Source organism: Conger conger, chromosome 4, assembly GCF_963514075.1.
Source record: "Conger conger chromosome 4, fConCon1.1, whole genome shotgun sequence".
In the NCBI taxonomy this organism is placed as follows: domain Eukaryota; kingdom Metazoa; phylum Chordata; class Actinopteri; order Anguilliformes; family Congridae; genus Conger; species Conger conger.
The window spans coordinates 21,693,929-21,717,871 of NC_083763.1; the positions used below are offsets into that span (position 1 = coordinate 21,693,929).

Below are 23,943 nucleotides of genomic sequence, written 5' to 3' on the forward strand. Positions count from 1 at the left end.
CAGTCACCCTGGCTTTTCTGGACATTGAACCGCTTCACACCCAAAGTGCGTGAGCCTGCTAACATTTCAAGGGCCTGGACACAAACATGGTATATCATTACACAGGGAGGTTTGAATGTTCTTGTCCTTGTTGGAGTCATCAGTATTTCACTGTAATCGCCTGCCAAAATTGTGTTGTTTTGATGACAGCGGTCATCTAATCTTCCATCAGCGGCTTATTTTGCCGAGTTTCTTGCCGAATTTTGGTTTTTGAGGCGTGTGTTTCCCATTGTGTTTTCTGATTACAATGCAATTTTTCAGCCTGCCGGGAATCCTCGATTGTTTCCGGATGAGTATGAGTGACCATCGTCTGGTCTTCATTTTATTGCTGGGACCTCTGAATCCTGAGTGTCGTTGAGTTTCCCGTTGATTGCTGCGGCAGATCATCGAAAAGCATTGCAGGTTACAGCTCTGCTGCTTGTTAAGGGAACAGTGTTCTTGGTGAGCAGCACTAGCTGATCTGTGGGTGCGACTTATAACCCTCTCCCCATCATCTGATACCTCCAGCCTGCTTACCCTAGGAGCTACTGAACAGAGCTTGCTTGCTGGGAACTGTAGTCCTCAACTGTAGTCCTCAACTGTGGGCCAGGTTCTTTACTCAGACGTATCGGTTTTATCTGTGAAACTGATTTATTTTGTTTAATGGTATTTAGCAGTTCTCACTTTTCAGCTGAAGTTCTGGAATAATGAAGTGACATTGAAGTTATGAAGTTATGATTGAGAGATTTTTAATTCAAGCCACTCTGTTGTACACAGATCCTAGCCTTAGGCAAGCAAAGATTCTTAGCGATAGCAAAAGTGTCCTGGTATTGGTTTAACTGTTGGTGAACTCGCTCTGCTCGTCATATTTGGCTGAGATTGACAAGATGTGGCCTGTGTGGGCAGCCAGCATGTGCAACTTGACAATCCTTCCTCAGATGTAGCCAAACATCCTTATTCAATTACCGTGCTCTGAAGACCAGCATGTCCTGATGTGACTGGATGAGCTGAGCCTTTAGTGTGTTAGTGTGGAGTGCTGTCTTGCACGTGTTTACACACCACTGATATTCTGCCTCTGTCGGCTCCTTTTAGACCGCTGCTTTTTTCAGGGCTAAATTCAAATCAGCATTCTCTCTGTTTGAACTTCCTGGTTCGGTTGACCTCTGCCATGTGACAGGAAGTTCATGAACACAGGTGTCACACAAACGCATTGTGTGCTTCTCTCAATCTGGTGTGCACACACAGGGCTGTGAAATGAAGGGTAGCACATGTTGACTGATGCCACTGGAGGGTAAAGCCGAGGTTGTGAGGTCACCCGATGGGTTTGTAATCGGATTCTGCAGAGCTGAAGTTTACCAAAACCTGTCATCCCTTTGGCGCTTTGTGCCAATACATATATTAAATGCTGTTGGTCCTTTGAAGATTCTAGAGCAGAGTAGCTTTTCCTTTCGTTTAAAAGGCCCAGTACCAAGCTCCAGTGAGTAATTAACTTTTCTTTTCTTTTTTTTTTAAAGTAGCCCCTCTTTATTTTATAAGAACAGGATGTAATTATTTCCCCAATGGAACGCCACAAAGTAAATCATAGCATGTGTAACAATAAGAAAAGCCCTATTTTGAATTATTTAATTCAACAAATTGTACTCAGAAAACAGATTCATGGAAAGCCTATTGGACACCTTGTGCTCTTGCAGTTGTTTGTATGAGTGGCCCTGATTAAATTGCTGGGCTTCATTCTGTCAGGCAGACTTTAGACTCAGTGTTGCCATGGAGTTCAGAGGGTGACCTTATCCACATTATAATCTTGGGACTTGACCTGAGCTTTCGGTCTCCCGGCAAGAGATTAACCAAACTTGTAGCTTTCTGTCCTCAACACTGAGTGGTGTGATTTATGGTTGGATATAGCCTTTAAGGTTCTAGGGTACATTCATGCATTTTTGTATCACTGCAATTCATTTTATGAACCCAGTGTTTCTTGATTTGTGTGATGTGAATTACTCAGTTAAAACCCATAATGTACATTTAATTCCAATTTCTTTGCTTAGGATCACCTTCTGCTTCCTGCTACAAACCACAACAAGCGGAGCAGGCCCAAGATGTCAGTGGTGTTACCCGCAATGGACATTAACGGCAAGTAAAATATATTATACACTTTTTCTTGCATTTTATTTTATATTTTTTCAATTAATAATAGAGGTTACAACCATTCACGTCATGTATAGTTTCACTGTAGGAAAATGATAAACAACAAAAATGTGCTACCACTTACATTTCATTAACAATATTTCATGGTAAGATTTTCTAGCCTAAACATTACTCCTCTTTGCATCTCGTCTGTCGTCATGAATGACCACCGCCTAAGGAACTTTTCAGTTCTGTTTTGCTGTCATCACTGCGGCCCTATAATGAGAGCCTCTGATCTGAGGATTGGGTCATTTCCCTTCTTTCTCTGGGGTCATGCTGGGAGGACCACAGTGCTAGGCCTGCAGTACGGAGTAGAGTCTGCTACTTGCAAGCAGTTCAGTCACTGCTGTAACTTTGATTTGTGCAGAGTGATGAGGCAGTTATCAATTTCTTTAGATATAAAGTTTTAAAGGCTGTCATTTAAGAAATTGTTGTACTCAAATCTTTCAAATCTTTCTTTCCAATCTTAGCTTCTTCTGATGTATTTTACAAAATGCTTTTAAATTATTGATGTCAGAGATTCTATTGATTGATTTCTGTCTGGAATTCAGACACATTTAAGGCACCCACTGAATTATGATATAGAGTGTCTCCCCTTCCCACACAGTGCAAAATCTAAGCGTGTTCCTGCTGGAATTTGCATTGCTTTAAATACAGGTTGGAAAATTGATACTGTCTCAATAGGAAGCAGATGAATTTTATTCCTAACTTAGAAAAGGGTGGTGTAGCTCTGTCTTGAAATTCCACGTGGATTCATGCAATTTATTTTTTCCACCATTAAACACATGGTATGGTGTTTGCACAGGCTTTCTATCTCAAAGCCAGGGCTGTTCCTCAAATCCCAACATGCCTTATATGGCAGCATAGCTTCTGATTAGATGTTTTGTTCGGTTGCTATGTGTTTGAGGGACGTGTCAACTAAGATTTCAGGCAGCTTCAAAGCCTTTAATACAAAGTACAAATATCGCTTGAGTGTAGAATTGATGGCCTCAGACTTGAAAGGATTTTAAGCCAATTGAAAAGTTGGCGTTTGAAAAATCACAACCCGGTGATTGGTGAACCGTTTAAACACAAAAACCAAAGTAAGTTGGTGTACTAAATAGTGATTGGGTATCGTTCCCTTCTGACAAAAAAGTTTTTTTTTGCCTGCCAAGAAATTCTTTGGATGAATCATTTTATTATTGTTAATAATAATGAGTAATAAATTATTTGGATGAATATAGCGCCTGCGTATTGCACATCGAGCATTTTGAACATGTCATGTCTGTTAACCATTATTTGTAGCTCAAAAAGCATGGGTCCACACTTAAAAAAATATAATATCCAGTGATTTATCAACAGTGAAGACACATGAAAACACAGAGGGAGTAAGTAAATGTTTCAGCTGTTAGCCTTTTTCAGGGAGTATGCATCATTTGCAGCACCCCCCTTGTAAGGGAAAAATCATTGGTCTTCAGGATGTTTCACTGTTCACTGCAGTCTACAGTTGGGTTATTGCTTCCCAAGGCTAATAAAATGAGGGTTTGCTGTGCAGGAGAGATCGCTGAGATCTGATGTGACTGTACTATGGAGCTGGATGAACGTTTGTGTGTTTTTCCCCTCGGGTGTTGCTCATTGATATGCCATCTCCTCTGGCCCGGCCCTCATTGTTGAAACATTCGATTTTCATTTAGCCCGGGACAAGTGACTCAGTTGAATATACTCTATACTCTATCTAGGAAGGAAAGAATAGCGCATTTTGTAAGCTGTGCTTGATGTGTTGGATGTGCCAACACTGTGGAGAGGTGAAAGCTGTCTTCAGCCTGTATCTGGAATGGGATGGGCTCATGTTAAACAAGCAGTGTAATCCCACGTCCACAACCGACTAATTGGTCTTGAATCACAAACAATGAGTTTATTGAGAAAAAAAACATTAAAATATATCCATATGTGGTTGTTTGAGCATACTGTCCCTCTGTAAAAAACAGGCCATTACTTTGTCAGATACCAGATGTGTTGGACCACTTGTGTTACTGCCTGTTTTTTCCTTCTGAATACTTATGCATTATTATGCATGAGAAGTGAACTACACCCTGATGAACATTTCACAGGGTGTAGATGGTGCATTTCTTTCCAGTGCATTTCAAACCTTTCTTGAGAAATCAAGTAATTAGGGTTTTGCTGGTTTGGTCAGCCCACCAGGGCACAAAGCTAGGTCCTCACAGACTGGACCCTACCATAATGAGGTTTTCCTATAAGCCCATGAGATTTGCTGCTCCATATTTCAGAAACGCCGGATATGGTCTTGCTGTAACCCTAGTGGATATGTATTTGAGTCCTGCATCGTTAGCCTGGTCAAATAAGTTTTTGTTCTTGTTTTTGTGCATTATATTCTGGTGAATTAACATTTACAAGTTAGGGGTTCTTCTGCTTCTGCCGTGTCTAAGTGTGACCTGAAGAGCATGTATGCATACATGCCGTAGTGCACAATTCCTAAATGACAGTTGTATCCGACCAAAATTTACAATGCCTCTGAATCATTTAAACCTGTAATTTTAACTGTATATTGACATGTCAATCATGCCACTGATTTCTGACAATGGAGCTGACTGTTGGCAAGTATTTTGGACTTCATACTTCGACATAAGCATTTGATGAATAGCCAACGTAAGGTTCTATTTACAGTTGTATGTTTCTTCTGGTGAAAACATCATTAGATGACAGGGAAGCCAGTAGCCTTTTCTTTCATGACCATCCACCACCGTCTCTTTCTCTCTTCGAACACGGTCTTCCCCTCTTGCTATCTCCTTGCTTGGTGATAATAAAAAGCCAATTTATGCTGCTATGTAATGTTGAGCATTTGACATGAGAAATTGATATTGCCGTCTTTCCATTGTAATCCTTCACATGTAGTGAAGTCACTCCCTGGAGTGAGGAGAAATGTTGGATCATAACTTTATGCAGGTACCTTGGTTTTTACTAAGTTAATTTTATATTATCTTTTGTTGGAATCACTCTTTTGTAACTCTTTTTTTTTCTCTCTCATTCCAAAGTGTATTCTAATCCTTCTTAGCTCCAACATGTGTTCAATACTGTATTTAGACCATCTGGAGCCTTTTTTTTCTGGTATTTCTAATTGAAAAGGTTTGCTTGGATATTTCTGTCTAGCAATGTCCATCTGTTTTGCTTATATCTTGGACAGATCCTCACAGAGAGCCGAGAGAAAGTTGACCTTTATGGGAAAAGGATGACATTGTTTTTCACTGAGTTTCCTGATTTATGCCCAGTCAGCCTGACAGAAATGATAAGTTGAAGGCAACCGAAGAAACAAGCAAAGTGTTATATTATTCATTCAGTATGTGTTATAAGACCTGTTAACTCCTGGAGATTCAGGGTTGTGATTTGAGAGATGTGCAAATTTGATTTGAGAGAAGTGCAAAGGTCCATGCAGCTCTATTGGTGGTAAGGTGTTACGGGTTACTGTGCACAGTTTCATGAGTGAAGTGAAAATCTATGACCAATGACTCTGGTCTTTTTCCCTGTCATTAGGATTAGCTGCAAGTGCACAGACAGCACCTGGGACTGCTAGCCTGTACATCTCTATGCTGATTGTAGTTTTAATAAATACCATTCCAGTAGCTCTTTGAAAGGAACTATTCACTCAAGTTCCAGGAAAACTTTATCATAATAGAAATCCACTTATCATTTTTTTGTAAATACATTTTTTTGAAGGTTAAAAATGATCAATTCAAATTCTGTCATGCAAGGCATTCTATGATGTTTTGCATTGCAGCAGTTTCAACAAAATCCAGAATGCAGTATTGACATTACATTACATTACATTGCATTGCATTTGCCTTTTTATTTGGCTTTTATCGAAAGCGACATACAATTGGTTTATACGGAAGTGCATAGGCTTGGACATTCAAAATGCCTGATAGGTAGAGAACAAGTAGATGACAGATTTTGATTTTGATTACTTTGATTTTTCGGTGTTCTTATCACCTAGCTGATCAACACCATCATAGTTATTTGTCTCTTAGGAGCACTATCTTGTCTCACGGATTACTTAATATCAGCCAAATATATTTTTTTATTTTTTTATTTTTTATTTATTACACTTGGCCTATCAGTAAATTCAGATGTTCTGGGTCCACAAGTGCATGGACTCTCACTCTCAATTTAATTAAAGGAATACATGTGCATCAAAGGCATGCCATTAGAACCATTAGGGTATTTATTTTGTTTATTATTATTTTGTTTTGGGCTGGCCTGACAAATCCAGCTAGTTCCTTCGAAATTGCAACACATGCTGCTCTTATTTCCTCCCCTGGCAGTTATCTTCCAGAAGGAGTTAGCTTCCAGCAGTGAGAAGAATGCCAGCGTATTCCCTTCTGCTCTACGTGGCCACTAAGCACAGCACAGTACAGCACAGCAAACTTCATCTGGGCTTGTCCCGGAGATCCTGAGATTACAGTCAAAACAAAAACGTCCCTGTTTTCTGTTGTTCCAGCCAAAATCAAGCCAAAATCCTTTAGTTCAGTTTTTCTAGAATATTCAGGAATTCATTTTTCTTTTCAAAATGGACTAGGTTATTATCTTGGTTTCTTATTTAATTCTTTTTTACTGAAATGTATTTCACGCTGCAGCATCGTGCTTCAATATTTGCTTGAAATAAACTGTCAGAATAGTGTAATGTTGATGCTTGCCAATTCTTACATAACATTGCACCCTGCAGTTGATTTTTCATATAGGCTACTGGATTTCCATACATATACTTTATTATTCACATATGCAGTCAGAGCAAATGAAGCACAACCTCCATTACAGACATTCATTTGAATGCATGTTATATTTCTGAATACGCGAATGTACACTACTGTGCTGTAGCAGAAACATTTTTCCGCAAGTCATCCTTAATGGTCCCCCCCATTGCATCGCATGTAGATGTGCATGTTTTATTCATGGGCTTTAGGCTTTTATATGCAGTTACAGTATTCTCACAGAGTTCTGATTAAAACTCTGATTAAAAAACTGCATTTTAGCAGAAACTGATGGGCAATAACTTGAAAGAATGTTCCCACATCACAACAGCAAATGTTCTGGCAAATGTGGGACGCTCAGATTTTTATAATTTTGGAATTGGCAGTTATCGCAAACTCTTGCGTTCAATGTCAGGCTGTGGCTTGGCCAGGGGTTGAAAGACGGAGCCAGGCGTATTCCAGAATTTACCCAGCCCAGTCAGGCTTGGACATTATTAAGAAGCTACACTGAAGGCTGCACAAGGTTCAGATGGTGATTAGGCCTCAGCTGTTGGACAGGCAGTGTTTTCCCCACAGTGGCATTCATACAGTGGGGTCAGTAGCAGTCGTGCGACCATGTTTGATTAAACTTATCATGTACAGCACCAAGAATGACAGTCTGGCAACAGGTCAGGCTAGGGGAATCCCAGTGATGTGGTTTCCAGCAGTGGACTGCAAGGCTTGGCCTGAGCCATTTCAGAGCCAATCTGTCAGGATGGCCTCCTACCTAACCAATCACAGGACACAGTCTCTGAATTCTGCCAAGACTGACAAAAGTCCTGTTTAAAAAAATGTATCCTTCTGTAGCCCAGTATCAGAGTGACTAATCCAACATGATTGTAAGGTGTGTTATAGTGTAGGTCATATTAGTTAAGCAATGAGGGCGGCCTGTAGCGTAGTGGTTAAGGTACATGACTGGGACCTGCAAGGTCCGTGGTTTGATCCCCCGTGTACCACAATAAGATGCTAGCTTCCCAAATGTATTTGGTTTTCCCATGTGACCTGCAGTTAATGGACACGGACAGCAAATAAGAATGTCTTTTTCACTTCAAAAACTAGAGAAATATCTTTGTTTTGCGGAACAGCGGATTTAATTGGGTGTTTCTCTGGATACTTGCTGTGACCATCAGGCTGTGTTCAAAGCCCGATGAGATGGAAAAACCTGACTATGTCGTTAATCATCCAAAGGTCTTAATGCAACAAGGCTCGTTCTAAATGCGCAATTCTGTTTATCTGTGTGGAGGAGCTCCAAGGTGATTCACTTCTGTTCACCATCTGCTTTTACTCCATCCTCCCAGTGCTGTTTAACCCCTCATAATCCACTTCACAGTGGATTCAGTGACCTTGAATCAAAAGCATTACTCCAGTCCTTCACTTGCCTCTTAAAGAAAGAATTCCACGAAGTCCAGTCATCTCCTCAGGCTCAGTTGAATTTTAACTAGAGATTTTTTGACTAGCTTGTATTTTATGCTTATTCACCTAAACTAATCAGGACTGGAATGTTGAATGAACAAAGTAATATTTGAGACCAATGCAACAGATTAATGTTATAACGTTGGGGGTAATCTGAAATGAACTGTGACTGATTTGTTTGCATGCATATCTGAAATGGTTGTTTCTCATTACAGACAGTGTGATTAAAGACAAAGAGTATGAAACAATGATGCAGATCGACTGTGAAGTCATGGATACCAGGATCCTCCACATAAAGTCCTCCAGCATCCCACCATTCCTGCGTGTCAATCACACCGACTCCTCCTATCACTCGGGCCCAGTCCATGGCCAGGCCACACCTCCAGTCGGAGTATTGACAGGCTCTGCTTAGACTCGGATACCTTAAGAAAAGTAAACAAGATGCACAGAATTTATTTATTTACAAGTGAATAAAGAAGGAAGATATTTACAATTATTTTAACTGACAATACTCTGGAAAAACAATGGGATTTTGCTCATTGACTTTTTTATTTTTATATTGGCACCAAATCCCAGAACTGAATTTCTGTTGTCTCTTCACTTATTTGGGTGAAAATAATGTTTGAGTCTTGCTTGATATGGAATCTAAAAATCTGAAAGCCTCCAGAATATTTGAAATGGGGTCTGTCAGCTGACTGTGCTCTTTTCAGCTCCTGTTTTCATCACAGTTACTGGGGACAAGCCATTTCCTGGCTGCGACCCCAGACTCTCCTCATCAGGATAATTGGTAAATAACAGTGGGGGTCCCAGCATTGAACCCTGAGTAACCCCTTCAAAGCACAAATAATTTAAATGTATTGCTCACCCCCACGTCCTGTTCAGAATGCCATCATGTATTGAGCCACATTTTTACTTTCTGGAATATTTATTAAAACATAATTTGGGGTTCTGTATAAAACCTGAAAGTGAGAAAAGATTATTTATGTTGTGATGAGGTTTTTTTTGTGTTCGAGACTATCGCCTCGCCTCTTCAGCTTTTGCACTGTGTTTTGTTAATGAAAGGTAAAATTTAATATTTCTGCCAATGTTATTTATTTATTACAGCTGTGACTATAATTCTGGGTTCAATTTCAGTGGAAGGTTTATGCAAACATGGGCATTAATACATTTAAAAGCCTGTATCTTCAGTAGATATTCTAGGAAGTTATTATGAAGAATTAAATTCTAAAGCAAATGTCAATGCATGATTTATGTGCACAATTCACACACACGTTTCTCCTGTGATATTGAAAATGTATTTTAAAGCCTTCAGCTACAGTCAAATGAACCAATATACAGATGTTCTGACTCATAGTCCTCATAGACTCTGGTCTTATGGTGTCCAAAGGTGCACCCTCCATGAAACCCTCCAGGAGCTATACTGGTGTTCTGAGCGTGAAACATGAAGAGTGTTCCCAGACTTCAAAAAGCGATTAATCAGGATATTCCTCACCTTGTGAGGAGCATTCTTATTGCATAAAAAAACTTTGATTGACACAAGAAGTTAAATTACTTGTACTTCATGGCTTTGGGCATTCATTAAAAGTGTTTTACAAATTGGCAAAGACAAAGTTTGATTTGGAATTGTCTTTCAGTGTACAAGGACATCTAAATGAAATGAAACAACAGAATGGAAACAGAATTTGCATATTGTGCTATATGCATTTGAGCTGTACAAAATTTATTTTAAAAGAATTGTCACATGATTTATTGACTATTTTTAAAGGAATACACCAATATTTGGGGAAATATACCTGTTTGATGGTAAAGGTGTTCGATTTCACACCTATACCATCAAACAGGTGTTCGATTTCATTTTTGTGCATTCACTGGCTTGGTTTCCATGTTGGAATAACATTTTTTTTTTAATCTGAAGCTTTCTTATTTACACAAGGTATCGTGTATTTGAAATACATGTGTTGGGGGAAAAAAAACTACTAGAAAAGAGAAATGTTGTTTTTAGAGAAGTTAGATGGTTGGAACTATAACCACTGAACATGCATGTATCCTTCTGTCTTCCACTGGTTGAGCGCAGTGATCCGCGCACCCTCTGACAGTGAAGCTAGATACAGAACAAAGCGCACTCACTCACTTGTAAACAAAACAATCAGTGGAAGACGGAAGGATACATGTGTGTTCAGCGGTTATAGTTAGTTATATTTCAAATACACATTATGTCTTGCGTAAATAAGACAGCTTCAGAGTTGCTACAAGGTGTATTTCTTCACTTTGAAGGAGGTTGGCTACTGACTCCTATAGGTTTCAAGTCTTTATACTAAGGTAACACGTTATGCTAACATGCACAACCGAGCCAGTGAATGTGCAAAAAAAAAAATGAAATTGAACATCTCGTCTTGGTCTGGGTAAGTGGGTAAAAAGGTATATTTCCCAAAATGTTGGAGTATTCCTTAAAGATGCTCGCTGTATTCAGTCGTCTAACTGTTAGTTATAGTACTGTAGTCTGTGCCACAGTCAATGCTGATGGGAGGGTTGAAAGCAGGACCAAGTAAAGTTTTATTTGGTGAAATTCAGTTTTCTGAATATGGTATTGTAACTGGATGTTTTTTTTTTTGTTCATGGATTTTGAAGATGAAGCTAAACATTATCAGTCTAAACTCATGTTACCTGTAAACAATTTTTTTGTTAAAAGGTTCCAACAACTATTTATTTATTTATTTTCCTTTACATTATTTTACTTAAACTTGTTTACCTGTGTTTGTTTGGATTTTGAGCTTAATATCTTTGATTTAATTCAAATGCGTGAGATTCAGAATTATTGTCTGTTACATTCAGGGAGTCGGGCACAAATAACCTGTATAACTAAATGAAATATACTTAATAAACATAATTTCAGGCCAGATTGTTTTAAATAATGATATAAGTAAAGGAAATAAAGCACTGGAAGAAAACTGAACTGTGTGTGTGTGTGTGCGTGCGTGCGTGCGTGCGTGCGTGTGTGAGAGCGCCTGCGTGTGAGCATGTGTGTGCACTTCACTTCATCAAACAAGTAAAAAAGCCTACCCTGGATCCCTCCATCATCCAGAACTACCGCCCGGTATCTCTTCTTCCTTTCCTTTCTAAAACTATAGAACGAGCCGCTTCTACTCAACTTTCTTCCTTCTTTTCTAACAACAACCTGCTAGACCCCCATCAGTCTGGCTTCAGATCGGGCCACTCGACAGAGACTGCGCTCCACTCTGTCAGTGAGTCACTCCATGCCGCACGAGCAGCCTCCCTCTCCTCTGTCCTCATTCTTCTAGATCTCTCTGCTGCCTTCGACACTGTGGATCACTCCATCCTCCTGTCTGCCCTCTCAGCAACGGGCATCTGTGGCACAGCCCTGGACTGGATTGAGTCCTACCTCTCTGGTCGCTCCTTCCAGGTTGCCTGGGCTGGTTCGGTATCGACACCTCGGCCCCTCGCCACAGGAGTTCCCCAGGGCTCAGTCCTTGGCCCACTTCTTTTTTCTCTTTACACTCGCTCCCTTGGCCCTGTGATCACTGCACATGGGCTATCCTACCACTGCTACGCGGACGATACCCAACTCTTCGTCTCGTTCCCGCCGTCTGATACGCAGGTTTCAGCCCGTATCTCTGCTTGCCTGAGGGACATCCAGAGCTGGATGGACAACCACCATCTAAAGCTCAACCCAGGTAAAACTGAAATGATATTCATCCCTGCTAATACCTCTCCCCATCTGGATCTCTCCATTTCCCTCGGGGATACCACACTCACGCCGTCACCCAGTTCAAGGAACCTCGGCGTGGTGATGGACAGCAGACTGTCCCTTTCCGAGAACATTGCGGCGGTGACCCGGTCTTGCAGGTTCTTCCTATACAACATACGGAGAATCCGCCCCTTTCTCACCCCCTACTCAACCCAGCTCCTGGTCCAAGCGATGGTTCTGTCCCGCCTGGACTACTGCAATTCCCTCTTGGCTGGCCTCCCAGCGTCCGCCATCAGACCCCTCCAACTCATCCAGAATGCAGCAGCTCGTCTGGTCTTCAACCTTCCCAAATACTCACACGTCACCCCCCTGCTTACTTCCCTCCACTGGCTGCCTGTCATGGCTCGCATCAAATTCAAAACATTGGTGCTAGCCTTCCAAGCAGTTAAAGGGTCTTCCCCAGCTTATCTGCAAAAAATCATCAGACCCTACACCCCTGCCAGACCTCTTCGTTCAGCCTCCACAGGCCGCTTGGCACCTCCCCCTCTCAGAACCTCCACCTCACGCTCACGACTACTATCTATTCTGGCTCCACGGTGGTGGAACGAACTCCCCGTTGAGGTCAGAACTATAGAATCTCTCCCCACCTTCAAGCGCAAGCTGAAGACACACCTCTTCGAGCAGCACCTCTCCCCATCCCTCCCTACCTCTCTGTGAACCTTAATTGTTGTCTCTGTGACTTGCTTTGTGTATCGGTATTTTTAGTTGGCTAGGTAAGCAGTGTTTGGATAGTTTTGCTCTGTTTGTTTGTTTGTTCAAAAAAAAAAAAAAAATGGCCCTTGTCCTTATCTTTGTTGTACAGGTAGCAGTTGAAATTGTACTTCCCTCTAGGGTCTTTCAGCGAACTTATCCCTGGTTATGGGTATGCACTTTGTTGTACGTCGCTCTGGATAAGAGCGTCTGCCAAATGCCAATAATGTAATGTAATGTAAAAGTAACTGAATATTCAAAATAAAACACAGGCTTTGGAAAAGTAAACTTTTACTTTACATTTTTTTTGGCTAAATGAAAATAACTCTTAAAATTAAATTCCAAACTGAAACCACAGCCAAAGAAAAGCATTAATTCAGCCTCAGAGGTGCTTATAAATTGTGTGGATATGCAGAGTGATCCCAGCATAACAGGGTCCAGATTAGACTGCAGTATCTCCAAGGAAATTCTATCGCCCTCTGATTTATGCATATTTGTTTCTAGAGTGTCCGGTGACAGGAAAGAGCCCAACAACTACAGAAGGATTTGAGACATTTTTAATGCAGCCTGCTCAAAACACTGAAAAACATATAGCCCAATGCAAAAGGAATAAGTGCTTTTACAACTTAAAAAAGAGATCCGTTGAGCAATGTTAACTAGATAAATACAGAAATATAGATAGTACTATATATATAAAACCGGCCATCCTTTGATTCAAACTTTGTTAAAACGAAGTAATGGTAGTATTTTATATGTGTTCCCGGTTTGCTATTTTGTCATTCATATTTAATTATAATTTACAACTTATTTAAATTGATCTAAAAATGTGTTAATCCTGTTTATTTACTGTGTAGATTTCCTGTTTCAATCGAATTTCTAAACTCCCTAATCCAGTAGATTTTTCTAGCTATGCATATGTTATATTCTTTCTATTTTACTCAGATAAGTCACTCAATCCATCTTGTAACTAAGGAATATCAGTACAGTATATAATAGATACTATGATAGATTTCTGAGAATCAATACCATAAACCTGTTACCATGCTTCAATGAATGATTTAATTTGCCAGCCCTTAAGGAGGTAAAAAAAGCAAACATTAAATAGTTCATGAAAAATGCTGAAAACACAAAACATTTACGGCAGAACAGTTAGCTATACAAATGGTTGATGCATGATAAAACGGGTAGACTGATCTACAATCCACTCACACATATAGAATTTATTCTTTTTTTTCCCTTTAGTCTTTGTACAAAAATGTGCTGGGACCATTTCAAATAGCTATAGTTTTCCAGCTGCCTTTCTCAGTAGGCAAATATAACATTGTATGTAACCTGGTGACCGTTGTCCCATGCATACAGAATTCGGTCCTTGGGGTTGTAGTCGATTTGCGTGGTGTAAGTGTAGTTGTTTACGAAGGGGAGCCTGGGTACCATCTGCGTGTTTGTGTGGGTGTCGTAGGCATACAGGATGTTGGCATTCATCTGGTTGTAGCTGTTGACCGCGTACAGCACACCGCAGACTACAAAGCAGTTGCCATAGAAGTCCTTCCTCAGGCCTGTCCTCCAAGATGTCTCCCTGTGCATGCTCAGGTCTCCGGGGTTCATCTTGCTCAGGATGATCACCTCCTGATGGAAGCTCTCGTCGTCTATCGCCGGATAGACCACCCACAGCCCACTCTCATCCACTGCAAAGTCCACGTTGGAATGCCCATTCCACCTCCAGGGTGTGGTCTCCTCAAACAAGGCGTCGTGTAGCATGGTCCACGCTGCCACGTACCGCTTCCGCAGGTCAAACTTGATGATGTCACGGGAGTGGGCCCGGTTGTAGTAGAAGGCACCATTATACACCACATGGCCGGTGCCAAACCAGCTGTATGGCAGTTTGTAGGAGTTGGTAAAGCGTCCTAGAGGTGAGGGCAGAGGAAGGGAAGGGGAGGGGGAGGGGGGGGGGGTGTGCAAAATAAAGATTACACCAAGACCCACAAGATATCATTTGAAATGACTAACTTCAGTATTTTTACTTTTTCAATCAAAAAAATATTAATTGAAGATGGAAATACCTTGTTTGAAAATCTCCATATTGCGGAATTCCAGCAGATTGTTCCCGTAGTAGTAATTTGTGACATAGATCTTGTCGTTGAGTGCCTTGGGGTCCTTCATCCATGCACCCTCGTTTCGGCCATATGTATTTTGCGTGATGGGGTCAGATATTGTGGCCAAGGTATCTTTACATTCCTCTGTGAACAACAAAACCAATTTAGTGAGACCCTTTGAAAGCTCCTGACTGTATAGTTAGGAGCTTTTATATATATATTTTATATATATAGTACTATCTATATTTCTGTCAGGAGTGATGGTTACAATGAGAAGGAAGCTTGTAGGTAGCTGATCTTAAACTGCTTCTGTTAAAAAAGCGTGTCCCATAATCTGTCAAACAACATATAACATGTTTTTTTGTACACACAGCTATGTACAATGGTTTTATGTCATTGAGCTGATGCTTTGGAAATTTACACTTTACAAAACACTGCTTACAGCTGGATTCTGGTACACTTCAGTTTTCAAGGGGGAGGTGTACTTGAACCCCAGTACAGAACTATGATCGCATCAAAGGTTTACTTAAAATGCTCCTGTGTGACATGCGTACAACCTCTCCCTGCTGATGTCTATAAAGTTTCTGTTTTCAAGATTGCATAGGGAATCCTGAACAAAAACATCTATTTGCTGTGTTGCACAATAAGAGACAAAAGAGAGATTCATATACACTCAGTGTCCACTTTATTAGGTAGACCTGTACACCAGCTTGTTTATGCAAATATTCAATCAGCCAATCATGTGGCAGCAACTCAATGCATAAAAGCATTCAGACGTGGTCAAGTGGTTCAGCTGTTTTTCAGACCAAATGTCAGAATGGGGAAGAAATGTGATCTAAGTGACCGTGGAATGATTGTTGGTGCCAGACAGGGTAGTTTGAGTATCAGAAACAGCTGATCTCCTGGGATATTCATGCACAGCATTCTCTAGAGTTTGCAGAGAAACAAAAAACATCCAGTGTTCAGCAGTTGTGCAGGCAAAAGCGTATTCTTAATGAGAGAGGCCAGAGGAGATCGAAGCCGACTGGTCAAAGCTGACAGGAAGGTGACAGTAACGCAAATAACCACACATTACAACAGTGGTATACAGAAGAGCATGTCTGAACACACCACGCATCAAACCTTTTAAGTGCATAGGAAAAAGCAGCAGAACATTTAAGTCTAAAAAATAAGTGCTTGCTGAGTGTATTTTTCATGCATGGGCCACTTATACATACAATTGTGTTGAGGATTTTCTCCCAGCTCTTTGGCTGATACTTTCTTAGTATGTGTGTGGACTACACTATGAAACTGTTAATCTATAAGCACCATAAATAAGTATTAATTTAACTAAAGCTATTCGTATATCAAATTAACTAACGGCGTGAGCACAGGGTTTTAACATACCAGGAATGCTGCTCTGCAGTACCCCCTGAATCTTTTCCTCAGACATTCTCTCAGTCCAGCTGATTCGGTACTTTCGTCTAGCTGTTGTTCTCTGGTTGGTGATTGCAGTAGTTGGAGCAGCAGAGGTGGAGGTTTGTCTTTCTGTTAATGTTGGGAATGTGGTCAACAGGGACAAGGTGGTAGATTCTCTTTGTATTCTGGCTGTTTGTGGAGTGGGCGATGTGGTGGGGTTGGGAGAGGTGGTGAGTGTCGGTGTAGTGGTGGTGTGAGCGGTAGCGGTAATAGTATTGGCCACTGTGGTTGTGGGAAATGTCAGTGGGATTGTAGGAATAACAGTTGTGATTTCTGGTACGGACGTGGTGAGTTCTGGACTTGTTGTTGTGGTTTTGGAAGTGGTTATGGTTGTCATGGTAATGTCTGTTTTGTTTATAGGAATTTCTGGAATGAGTGCTGTGGTGTCCAGACTGGATTCTGTGGTCTTAAGAATGGTTGCTGTTCTCTCGGGAATGGCTGATGTAGACTCAGGAATAACTGGTAAGCCCCTGGAAACAGTCGCTGTCATCGCATTCAGGGCCGCTGTACTCATGGGAATGGGTTCCTTGCTGGTGGGCACCACTGTGGTCCTGGATGTTTCCGGGGTGGTATTCCCCATGGTAGACCCTGTGCCATTAATTACGGTAGTCCCTGAAAACATCTCAGGGACGCTCGTTGTAGGTGTGGTGGCAGTTTCCGGAGTCGGAGGTTTTGTTTTGGGCACCTGGACAAACCGTGGGCCGGAAGTCCCGCCTCTCTCTGTTCTGGCCGCTGTGAGTGGAGGAGACACAGACCTCACCCTCCCATTGGTCCTGGGGCGTGGGGCTTTGTGCTTGAGGAGCTGATCTTCAATCAACAGATCAATAGAACCATCACCACTCATAAATTCTTCATCTGGTACTGTTCAGATAAAAAAAGAACAAATCAACATCAGATGTTTACTACACAACCACAACAGCTGCTGTATACAGATAATTGCTTTTTAATAATAACTGGTCCCTACACTGCAATTTTAGTCTAACTTCTTTTACTTTTTTGCTAAATAAGATTTATATTATTATTTTGCATTATTTGGAATATAGTTGGAACCCCCAAATGTACACAAAGAGCACTAAAGCTGAAGACCATGCGCTGCTCCAATGCACTCAACCATAAGCCAGTGAATCTTGACCTGCCTGTGTACTGTCTGCAAGGTATACAGTACTACAGGACAATACGCATCAATCCAGTGGTTGCTCTGTACCTCTCACTGATGTTGCATTTGACTGAACTAGTTAATCTGGGAGTACACCCCTTTGCATAACCCTCGACTTGAGTCATTACAATATGCATAACACTGTTCTTTCCAACTGTGTAATACAATGATCATTCAAAACAAGACATTTGTATGCTTCCCACAGGGACAATGATGTCATTTGAAATGTGAAGCAACCACAGCCATACTTACCATTCTCATCCTCATCCCCATCATCCACCGTGTTAGATTTATAATAGGTTATCCCTCTGATGACTGACCCACGTGGACCTGTCTGAGCCCAGTTGGGTGTCCACTGTCCCTCCCGAGGCCTCTGGGCCACTGTTGGGGTTCTCTTCGGTGAAGGTCTGGAGAATCCCTGGCTCCCAACAAACCTTTCTTCAATTTTCTATTGTGGAAAAAAGCACTAATCTAACAACAATCTAACAACCACAACTACTTCCACTTGCATTATCGTTCATTGTTGTACAAAAATCTTTTCCCTGGAAACACGTGAAAACAAGGCTGGCCCTTATAAAACCACTGTAAAGTAGTTGCAAGTTTTCTCAATAAATTTCCAGCCTTGGATTACAGGTAAGCCACAGCATATCAAGACCATGCCTGTAATTCACAGCAGAAGTGCTCATCACTTTAGACCATTTTGAGCCAAAAACTAATTCTTATATAAATTAATTATTAGACTTGCCAAGATTCAAATTACTACGCTAATTATTTTAGCATTTTTTCCTATTTTGTTTTAGACAGTAAGTTAAACAGAACAAAAGCAATGGAAAAAACACATATTGGACACTTGGCTTTGATAAAGTATCCTTTGAGTCTATAATTTGTTTCCAGTTTCAAATAATGAAGTGCATTGTCAATAACTACAGCTGTTGCAGAACCTGAATATACATTTGTATCACACACAGGAAATATCATTCTGTGAAATTGTTTAAATATAGTCTATGAAAATCTCTATTTGAAAACAAATCTTCATGAACAGGTACTCTCTATTTGTATTAATGAACAAGAAACATTAGCAAACTCTGGTGCCTTTGGTGAATAAGGTGGGCCCACCTGTGCATGTGCGTAGGCCGCGGCAGCCTCTCCCAGCTCGCTGAGATGATTCTTCTTCTCAACACGCTGGTGGAACGGGCTCTCCTCTGAGCGTGCCTCCTCTTTAAAGCTGTTCTTCAGACTAGCTCTCTCTTTGGTGTGGTTTTGAGTGAAGGCCTATTGAAAGAAAAAAAACCAAGCAAATCAGAATGGTACAGCAGCTAAATTCACACAGCAATGAGCTTGCCAGGTACACAGGAATCCCAAAGTAAAATTATAGAAATATGTTACATGTAAACAAAAAAATTCCAAGATAAGGGCATCTGCTAAGTAATTCAGCAAAGCAATACACAGTACATTATCAATTTGGATAAAGAGCACAGTATTGTTTTCGTAACTAATGTGCATGCCTTATTTTCCTTAAATAGGAAAGCCTGTTTGTGTAGGCCTGCCAAATGGTTGCCACTACAATGTCTTTTCAGTCTAATGGAGCACAGACCAGCAGGATTTCCTCTGCAGTGTGAGGTACACTGCTGGCTGCTGCTCTGGAGGACTATGCTATCTGCAGCTGACACTGACAAAGCTGTCCGACTGCCCAGACCAGGCTCTCTTGGTGAATGAAAACCCTGTAAACTGAACCTAGGTGAAGCAACGGCCTTATGCAGGCCTTCACCCTTCAAGTGATATGTGTGGAAGTGCCTTCCAGCAGTCCTGAGCTTTTTTTTTTTTTGCTTGAAATGTTATCAAACATGAACATCATTCAAGATCAGGAAGCACACTGACAGAAAACCTTGGGAATACAATATTCTAAGCCAGGGATACTCAATCTTATCCAGAAAGGGTCAGTGTGGGTGCAGGTTTTTGTTCCAACCAAGCAGTTACACACCTGATTCTACTAATCAAGGTCATTAGCAAAAACTCTAATGGTTGATTAGTAGCATCAGGTGTGTAAATGCTTGGTTGGAACAAAAGCCTGCATCTGGGAAAGATTGAGTATCCTTGTTCTAAGGTATTTAGACAGAATTTCAGATTTATGTATTTGTTTGTAAACATACACAAAAACGTTTGCATTGCAAAAGCTCTCATAACACTGCAACATGTGTTTTCAGCATTAAAATAAATGCTGACTACAGATATAGACACTGACCCTTCAAGTGTTCCGAGTCCTAGTGTAAACATACAGATAATCAGAACCCTTGAAGAATACAATCAACTTCCAAACTAGCATACCACAGTTGGCAGCTAGAATACAACAATACAATAGCTAATACAAAAAATACAAAAAACAATATCTATACAAGTAACAATATCTATACAATCTATACATAAGTGCCATTACAGTCTATGGCATATATAAGGCTAATCATGGTGGTGAGGTAGGGAGGGAAAGGTGTAGCCTGAAGAGGTGAGTCTTCAGTCTGCTCTTGAAGTCTGCAGTCTGCCGTTCTGACATCCACCGGGAGGTCATTCCACCACCGTGGGACCAGGACAGACAGCAATCGTGAGCGTGAAGTGCAGGTGTGGCGAGGGGGAGGCGCCAGACGGCATGAAGTGGCAGAACGGACGGGTCTTGTTGGTGTATAGTTCTCAATCGCTTTCAATTCCCTGACCTTGTTATGAGTTTTTAATGTGCTTAACAACAGCAACAAATTAAAAAATGTACTTACCTTTTCAATATTTTCAACACGACCGATTAGTTTTGTTGTAAGTGAATGCAACTTCAGCAGATCCATTCCATAAAAAGAGCCTTCAAGTAGTTCCATAATTGTTGAAAGCTAAACACAAAGATAGGAAATAAATCAGTGAGGTTTTCCAATGCATGCCTGAGGTAAAGGTTTGTGCACGAAAGCAGTTATCATAGGTATAATTGGGAAATGCAGTAAAATGTAGCAATTACTGGGGGTTGTGTATGGAATATTGAAAAGCCTAATGTGTAATAAGCTGCTCTCGGTGTTACGGGATTTTTTTTTTTTACCTTAATGTTCTCTTTTCCTGCATCCTGGAGTTTCTTCAGCCTAAAATCCCCCTCACAGGGGTTCAAAGCCGAAGGGGGGGCAATGCACGCGCACTTGCAGTTCGGCCCCGATGTCACAGTCTCCACTGTGTAAAAGTCTTGTGCCTTGGCGCTGCCTTCCTCGATCCGCCGGCAGGCGCTCCTGCTCAGGGGTCTGACAACACATTTACAGCGACAGTCAGAGCCTTCCGAAAGCGCTTTCACTTTGTCATAATCACCCAGCAGCTACAACGGAAAGAAGACGAAGGCGTTTTCCACAACTGCACAACAAGTCAACAAATAAAAAAAGGTTTCAGTATTTATTATACTCATGAATCAGCCTACTTTGAGTGAGAAATGTCAGTTTTGCTACACTGTAATTAAAGCGCAAAGCATTTATGCTTTTTAGGCGTTTCCATATGAGGGTAATGAGGTTACTGTATTTCAAAGTATTCACAAAAATGGCAAACAATATTAGGTAGTTCTCTCAAATTGACGTCAGACATGTATAAATCTAAACAGTAACTTTAAAAACAACAGTGCTTACTGATTAAACCACTACATTTATAATTGCATGCAGGGGAAAAAGCACTGCCATCATTAATTACCTGCGTAAGGATATTATCCTGCTTGTCCGTCTCCTCCTCAAGAGTCACACTTCGTTCAACATATTTTTCTTTATTTCTAGGTTTACCATCTTTCAATGTACTGTCAATTGATTCAGGTGACACGGCTAAACTGGAAGAAAGAGCGCACCACAAAACGCACAAGAATTCCAGTTTACACATCACAGGTGCTTGCAGAAAAAAATCCAGCAAGAGGGGTGAAATGGACGCAGCGTTGTTCCTTTCAGCAATAAAGTTTGGTATAAATGCAAGTTTGGGTTGATTTCATTGAGATTATTGCGTTGTATTTTCACGCAAGTACCAAGTGCATTTTGTAGTTAGATATCCACTGATTTCTTGAGCAAAATAACCTGACGACCAAATTATGTCTTCTTGTTTTATAAGAATCCAATTTGGTAATGTCGGGTAACTGTAATCCCTATGCAGTATATGAATGCTGGGTGGATGGAAATAGCAGCGTCTGAATGTTCTTGTGTAAGTGGGGAGGACCTGTTCCAAATGACCAAAGCAGGGAGGAGTTTTATCACACAATTCAAGTCCTTCAGGATCTTGTCTTGTCTCACCCCATTCTTCAAAGATGCCAAGTGTCATTCAGACAAAATAACAAGAGATAACTTATAACAACTATTTACTTACATTTTGTGTCAGGCAAAAACACACACGTGAAAAGATTAAGGATTAACTAGATGGGGAAACTTGTCTTCATTTTATATACGTATATGAAAATAGCGCAAAAAGCCTTAGCTATATGTGTTAATATTTCCATAGTGTGGTAATCTACAATGCAGTTGCCTATACTAGCCAGGAAAGGTTTATAGATTAAAACTACCTTCAACAATACTGTTGCTAAATTTAGCAAGACATCGTTAAATCTTATCCGACAGCGCCACCTGTGGATATTTCGGTTGCTATTCAATTATACGTAGTTTTCTTGATTGTGTACACATTTCCTAAAGCAATACGTCGTTTGTGAAAACTAAACATAAAACTTCAACGGTTTGTAAAACTGCGTTCAAAACTATGCTTTCTACTCCCAAATGACTTTTCTCATTGAATTTTGCAAACCAATTTTGCATCCAATTCACATACACAAACCAGCAAATGAATAGGATGAATGCCAATTAGGCTAAGCACTGGTGTGCTAAATTATTATGACACTATTTATTATGCGACACTAAGTGTAATGTTTCTGAGTTTGTTCTGTCTGTTATTATTAGTGTTATTATTGTTTATTTCTTGTCAGTTATTAATATGTATTCATATCTGATTAGTGTTGCCCATTTCAGTTATTGCATTCGTGATCCCCTGTTATGTCTGCGTCTGAATGTTTCTGAGCCCGAGTCACTCCCATGTCTGCGCGCTTCACTATTCGGGTGGTTTCGGTAGTTTCCGGGTTTTCAACGTTTCTTCCAGCCTCGCATTCCTTACTTCCGGCTTCTCTCGATAGTTAAATGTTGTAAAGCACTATTCTTATTTAAGATTAATGACGTAACTAACTCACTAACGTAATCTCCTAGCTTTCCACTTCTATAACTCCGCTTTCCTATGCTATCCCTGATTACTTGCTTACTTTCAGCGAAGTGTTCGCACCTGTATCACTACGTCTTCACTCTGCAAATGTCTACTCCCTAATCCGGAGCCGTATGTTTTACATGTGTGTTTACGTGCATCCAGTCCGCGTTTTCGTCTCCCCCTGTTATTGTATCTTTACCCTATTATGTTCCCCACCTGTTGTCTATTTTTTTGCTTCGCCTTCTCGACTCGAGATTTTTGCCCCAGCCCTTTTGTACCTTCGTTTTTCTGACTCCCTGGATTCTGACCTTTGATTGTTTTTTCGACTATTCTTTTACATTCTGATTTAGGCATTGTCTGTTGATCTCTTGGCCTGACTGAATAAACACCGTTTTGGATTATCCCTTGGTCTGATTTTTGGGTCCTCAGTGCCGGACTTGAAATATTTAGGTATTAGTAGGCTTTTGCTTTTGTTTTTCATGTCAAAAAGTACAATTTAAACTCATTTTTTTCTTCTGTACTATACTAGCTATGGTATTAATTCATTTTCAAACAATGATCAACATTGGAAACTGTGAAGGGAGTGCTATCATTTATATAGGTTTTTCATAAACCTACAACATGTGGTCACTAGCTACAGTTCTACAAAAATGCATTACATTACATTAATGTCATTTGGCAGATGCTCTTATCCAGAGCGATGTACAATTGATTAGACTAAGCAGGAGATAATCGTCCCCCGGAGTGATGCAGGATTAAGGGCCTTGCTCAAGGGCCCAACGGCTGTGCGGATCTTATTGTGGCCACACCGGGGATCAAACCACCGACCTTGCGTGTCCCAGTCATGCCCTTAACTAGGTAAATGGTTGTCACAATTTTTCATGTGAAATCTATAGCCTAAAACAAATGCCTACCCCTATACATTAGAAATTTCATCTGGTTATGTCTACCAATACATGTACTTTTTACCTAAGCGGTACCCTACCTCATTGATAATTTTTCTAAGAAAGGTTGGTGATAAAGCTGTTTAATTTAAACAGTCAGAAAAGTAAAAATACTAAACAATTCCAACTCTGCACTTTATCAGGCCAGAGAATTTCATTTACATCACAAAAGATGTTTTCCCTGGCCAAGTAGCAGTCAAAATATATTCTGGCATAA

The 23,943-nt window shown here is 40.6% G+C and overlaps 2 protein-coding genes across 3 annotated transcripts in view; one reads left to right on the forward strand and one right to left on the reverse strand.

Annotated features, from left to right (window-relative positions):
• atf6 (activating transcription factor 6) overlaps nt 1-11,341 on the forward strand; it is a 46,634-nt gene extending 35,293 nt beyond the window's left edge. Inside the window, exons 15-16 of the mRNA XM_061238229.1 lie at nt 2,061-2,145; nt 8,609-11,341. Of these exons, the coding sequence (XP_061094213.1) occupies nt 2,061-2,145; nt 8,609-8,805 (282 nt within the window). The 3' untranslated portion in view covers nt 8,806-11,341. The remainder of the gene's footprint in view (nt 1-2,060; nt 2,146-8,608) is intronic.
• A 2,050-nt stretch (nt 11,342-13,391) lies between these two features.
• olfml2ba (olfactomedin-like 2Ba) lies at nt 13,392-21,711 on the reverse strand. 2 transcript variants are annotated; one of them, XM_061238227.1, is made up of 8 exons: nt 21,253-21,711; nt 20,627-20,890; nt 20,319-20,426; nt 18,673-18,828; nt 17,809-18,004; nt 16,329-17,261; nt 14,910-15,086; nt 13,392-14,753 (listed from the first exon to the last, which is right to left on the reverse strand). In XM_061238227.1, the coding sequence occupies exons 1-8, from the start codon at nt 21,430-21,432 to the stop codon at nt 14,152-14,154; spliced, it is 2,616 nt and encodes an 871-aa protein (XP_061094211.1). In that variant the 5' UTR covers nt 21,433-21,711; the 3' UTR covers nt 13,392-14,151. The 2 variants fall into 2 exon arrangements, with proteins under 2 accessions (XP_061094211.1, XP_061094212.1); XM_061238228.1 differs by having other exon boundaries at nt 20,627-20,819; nt 21,253-21,369.
• Nucleotides 21,712-23,943: the final 2,232 nt, after the last annotated feature.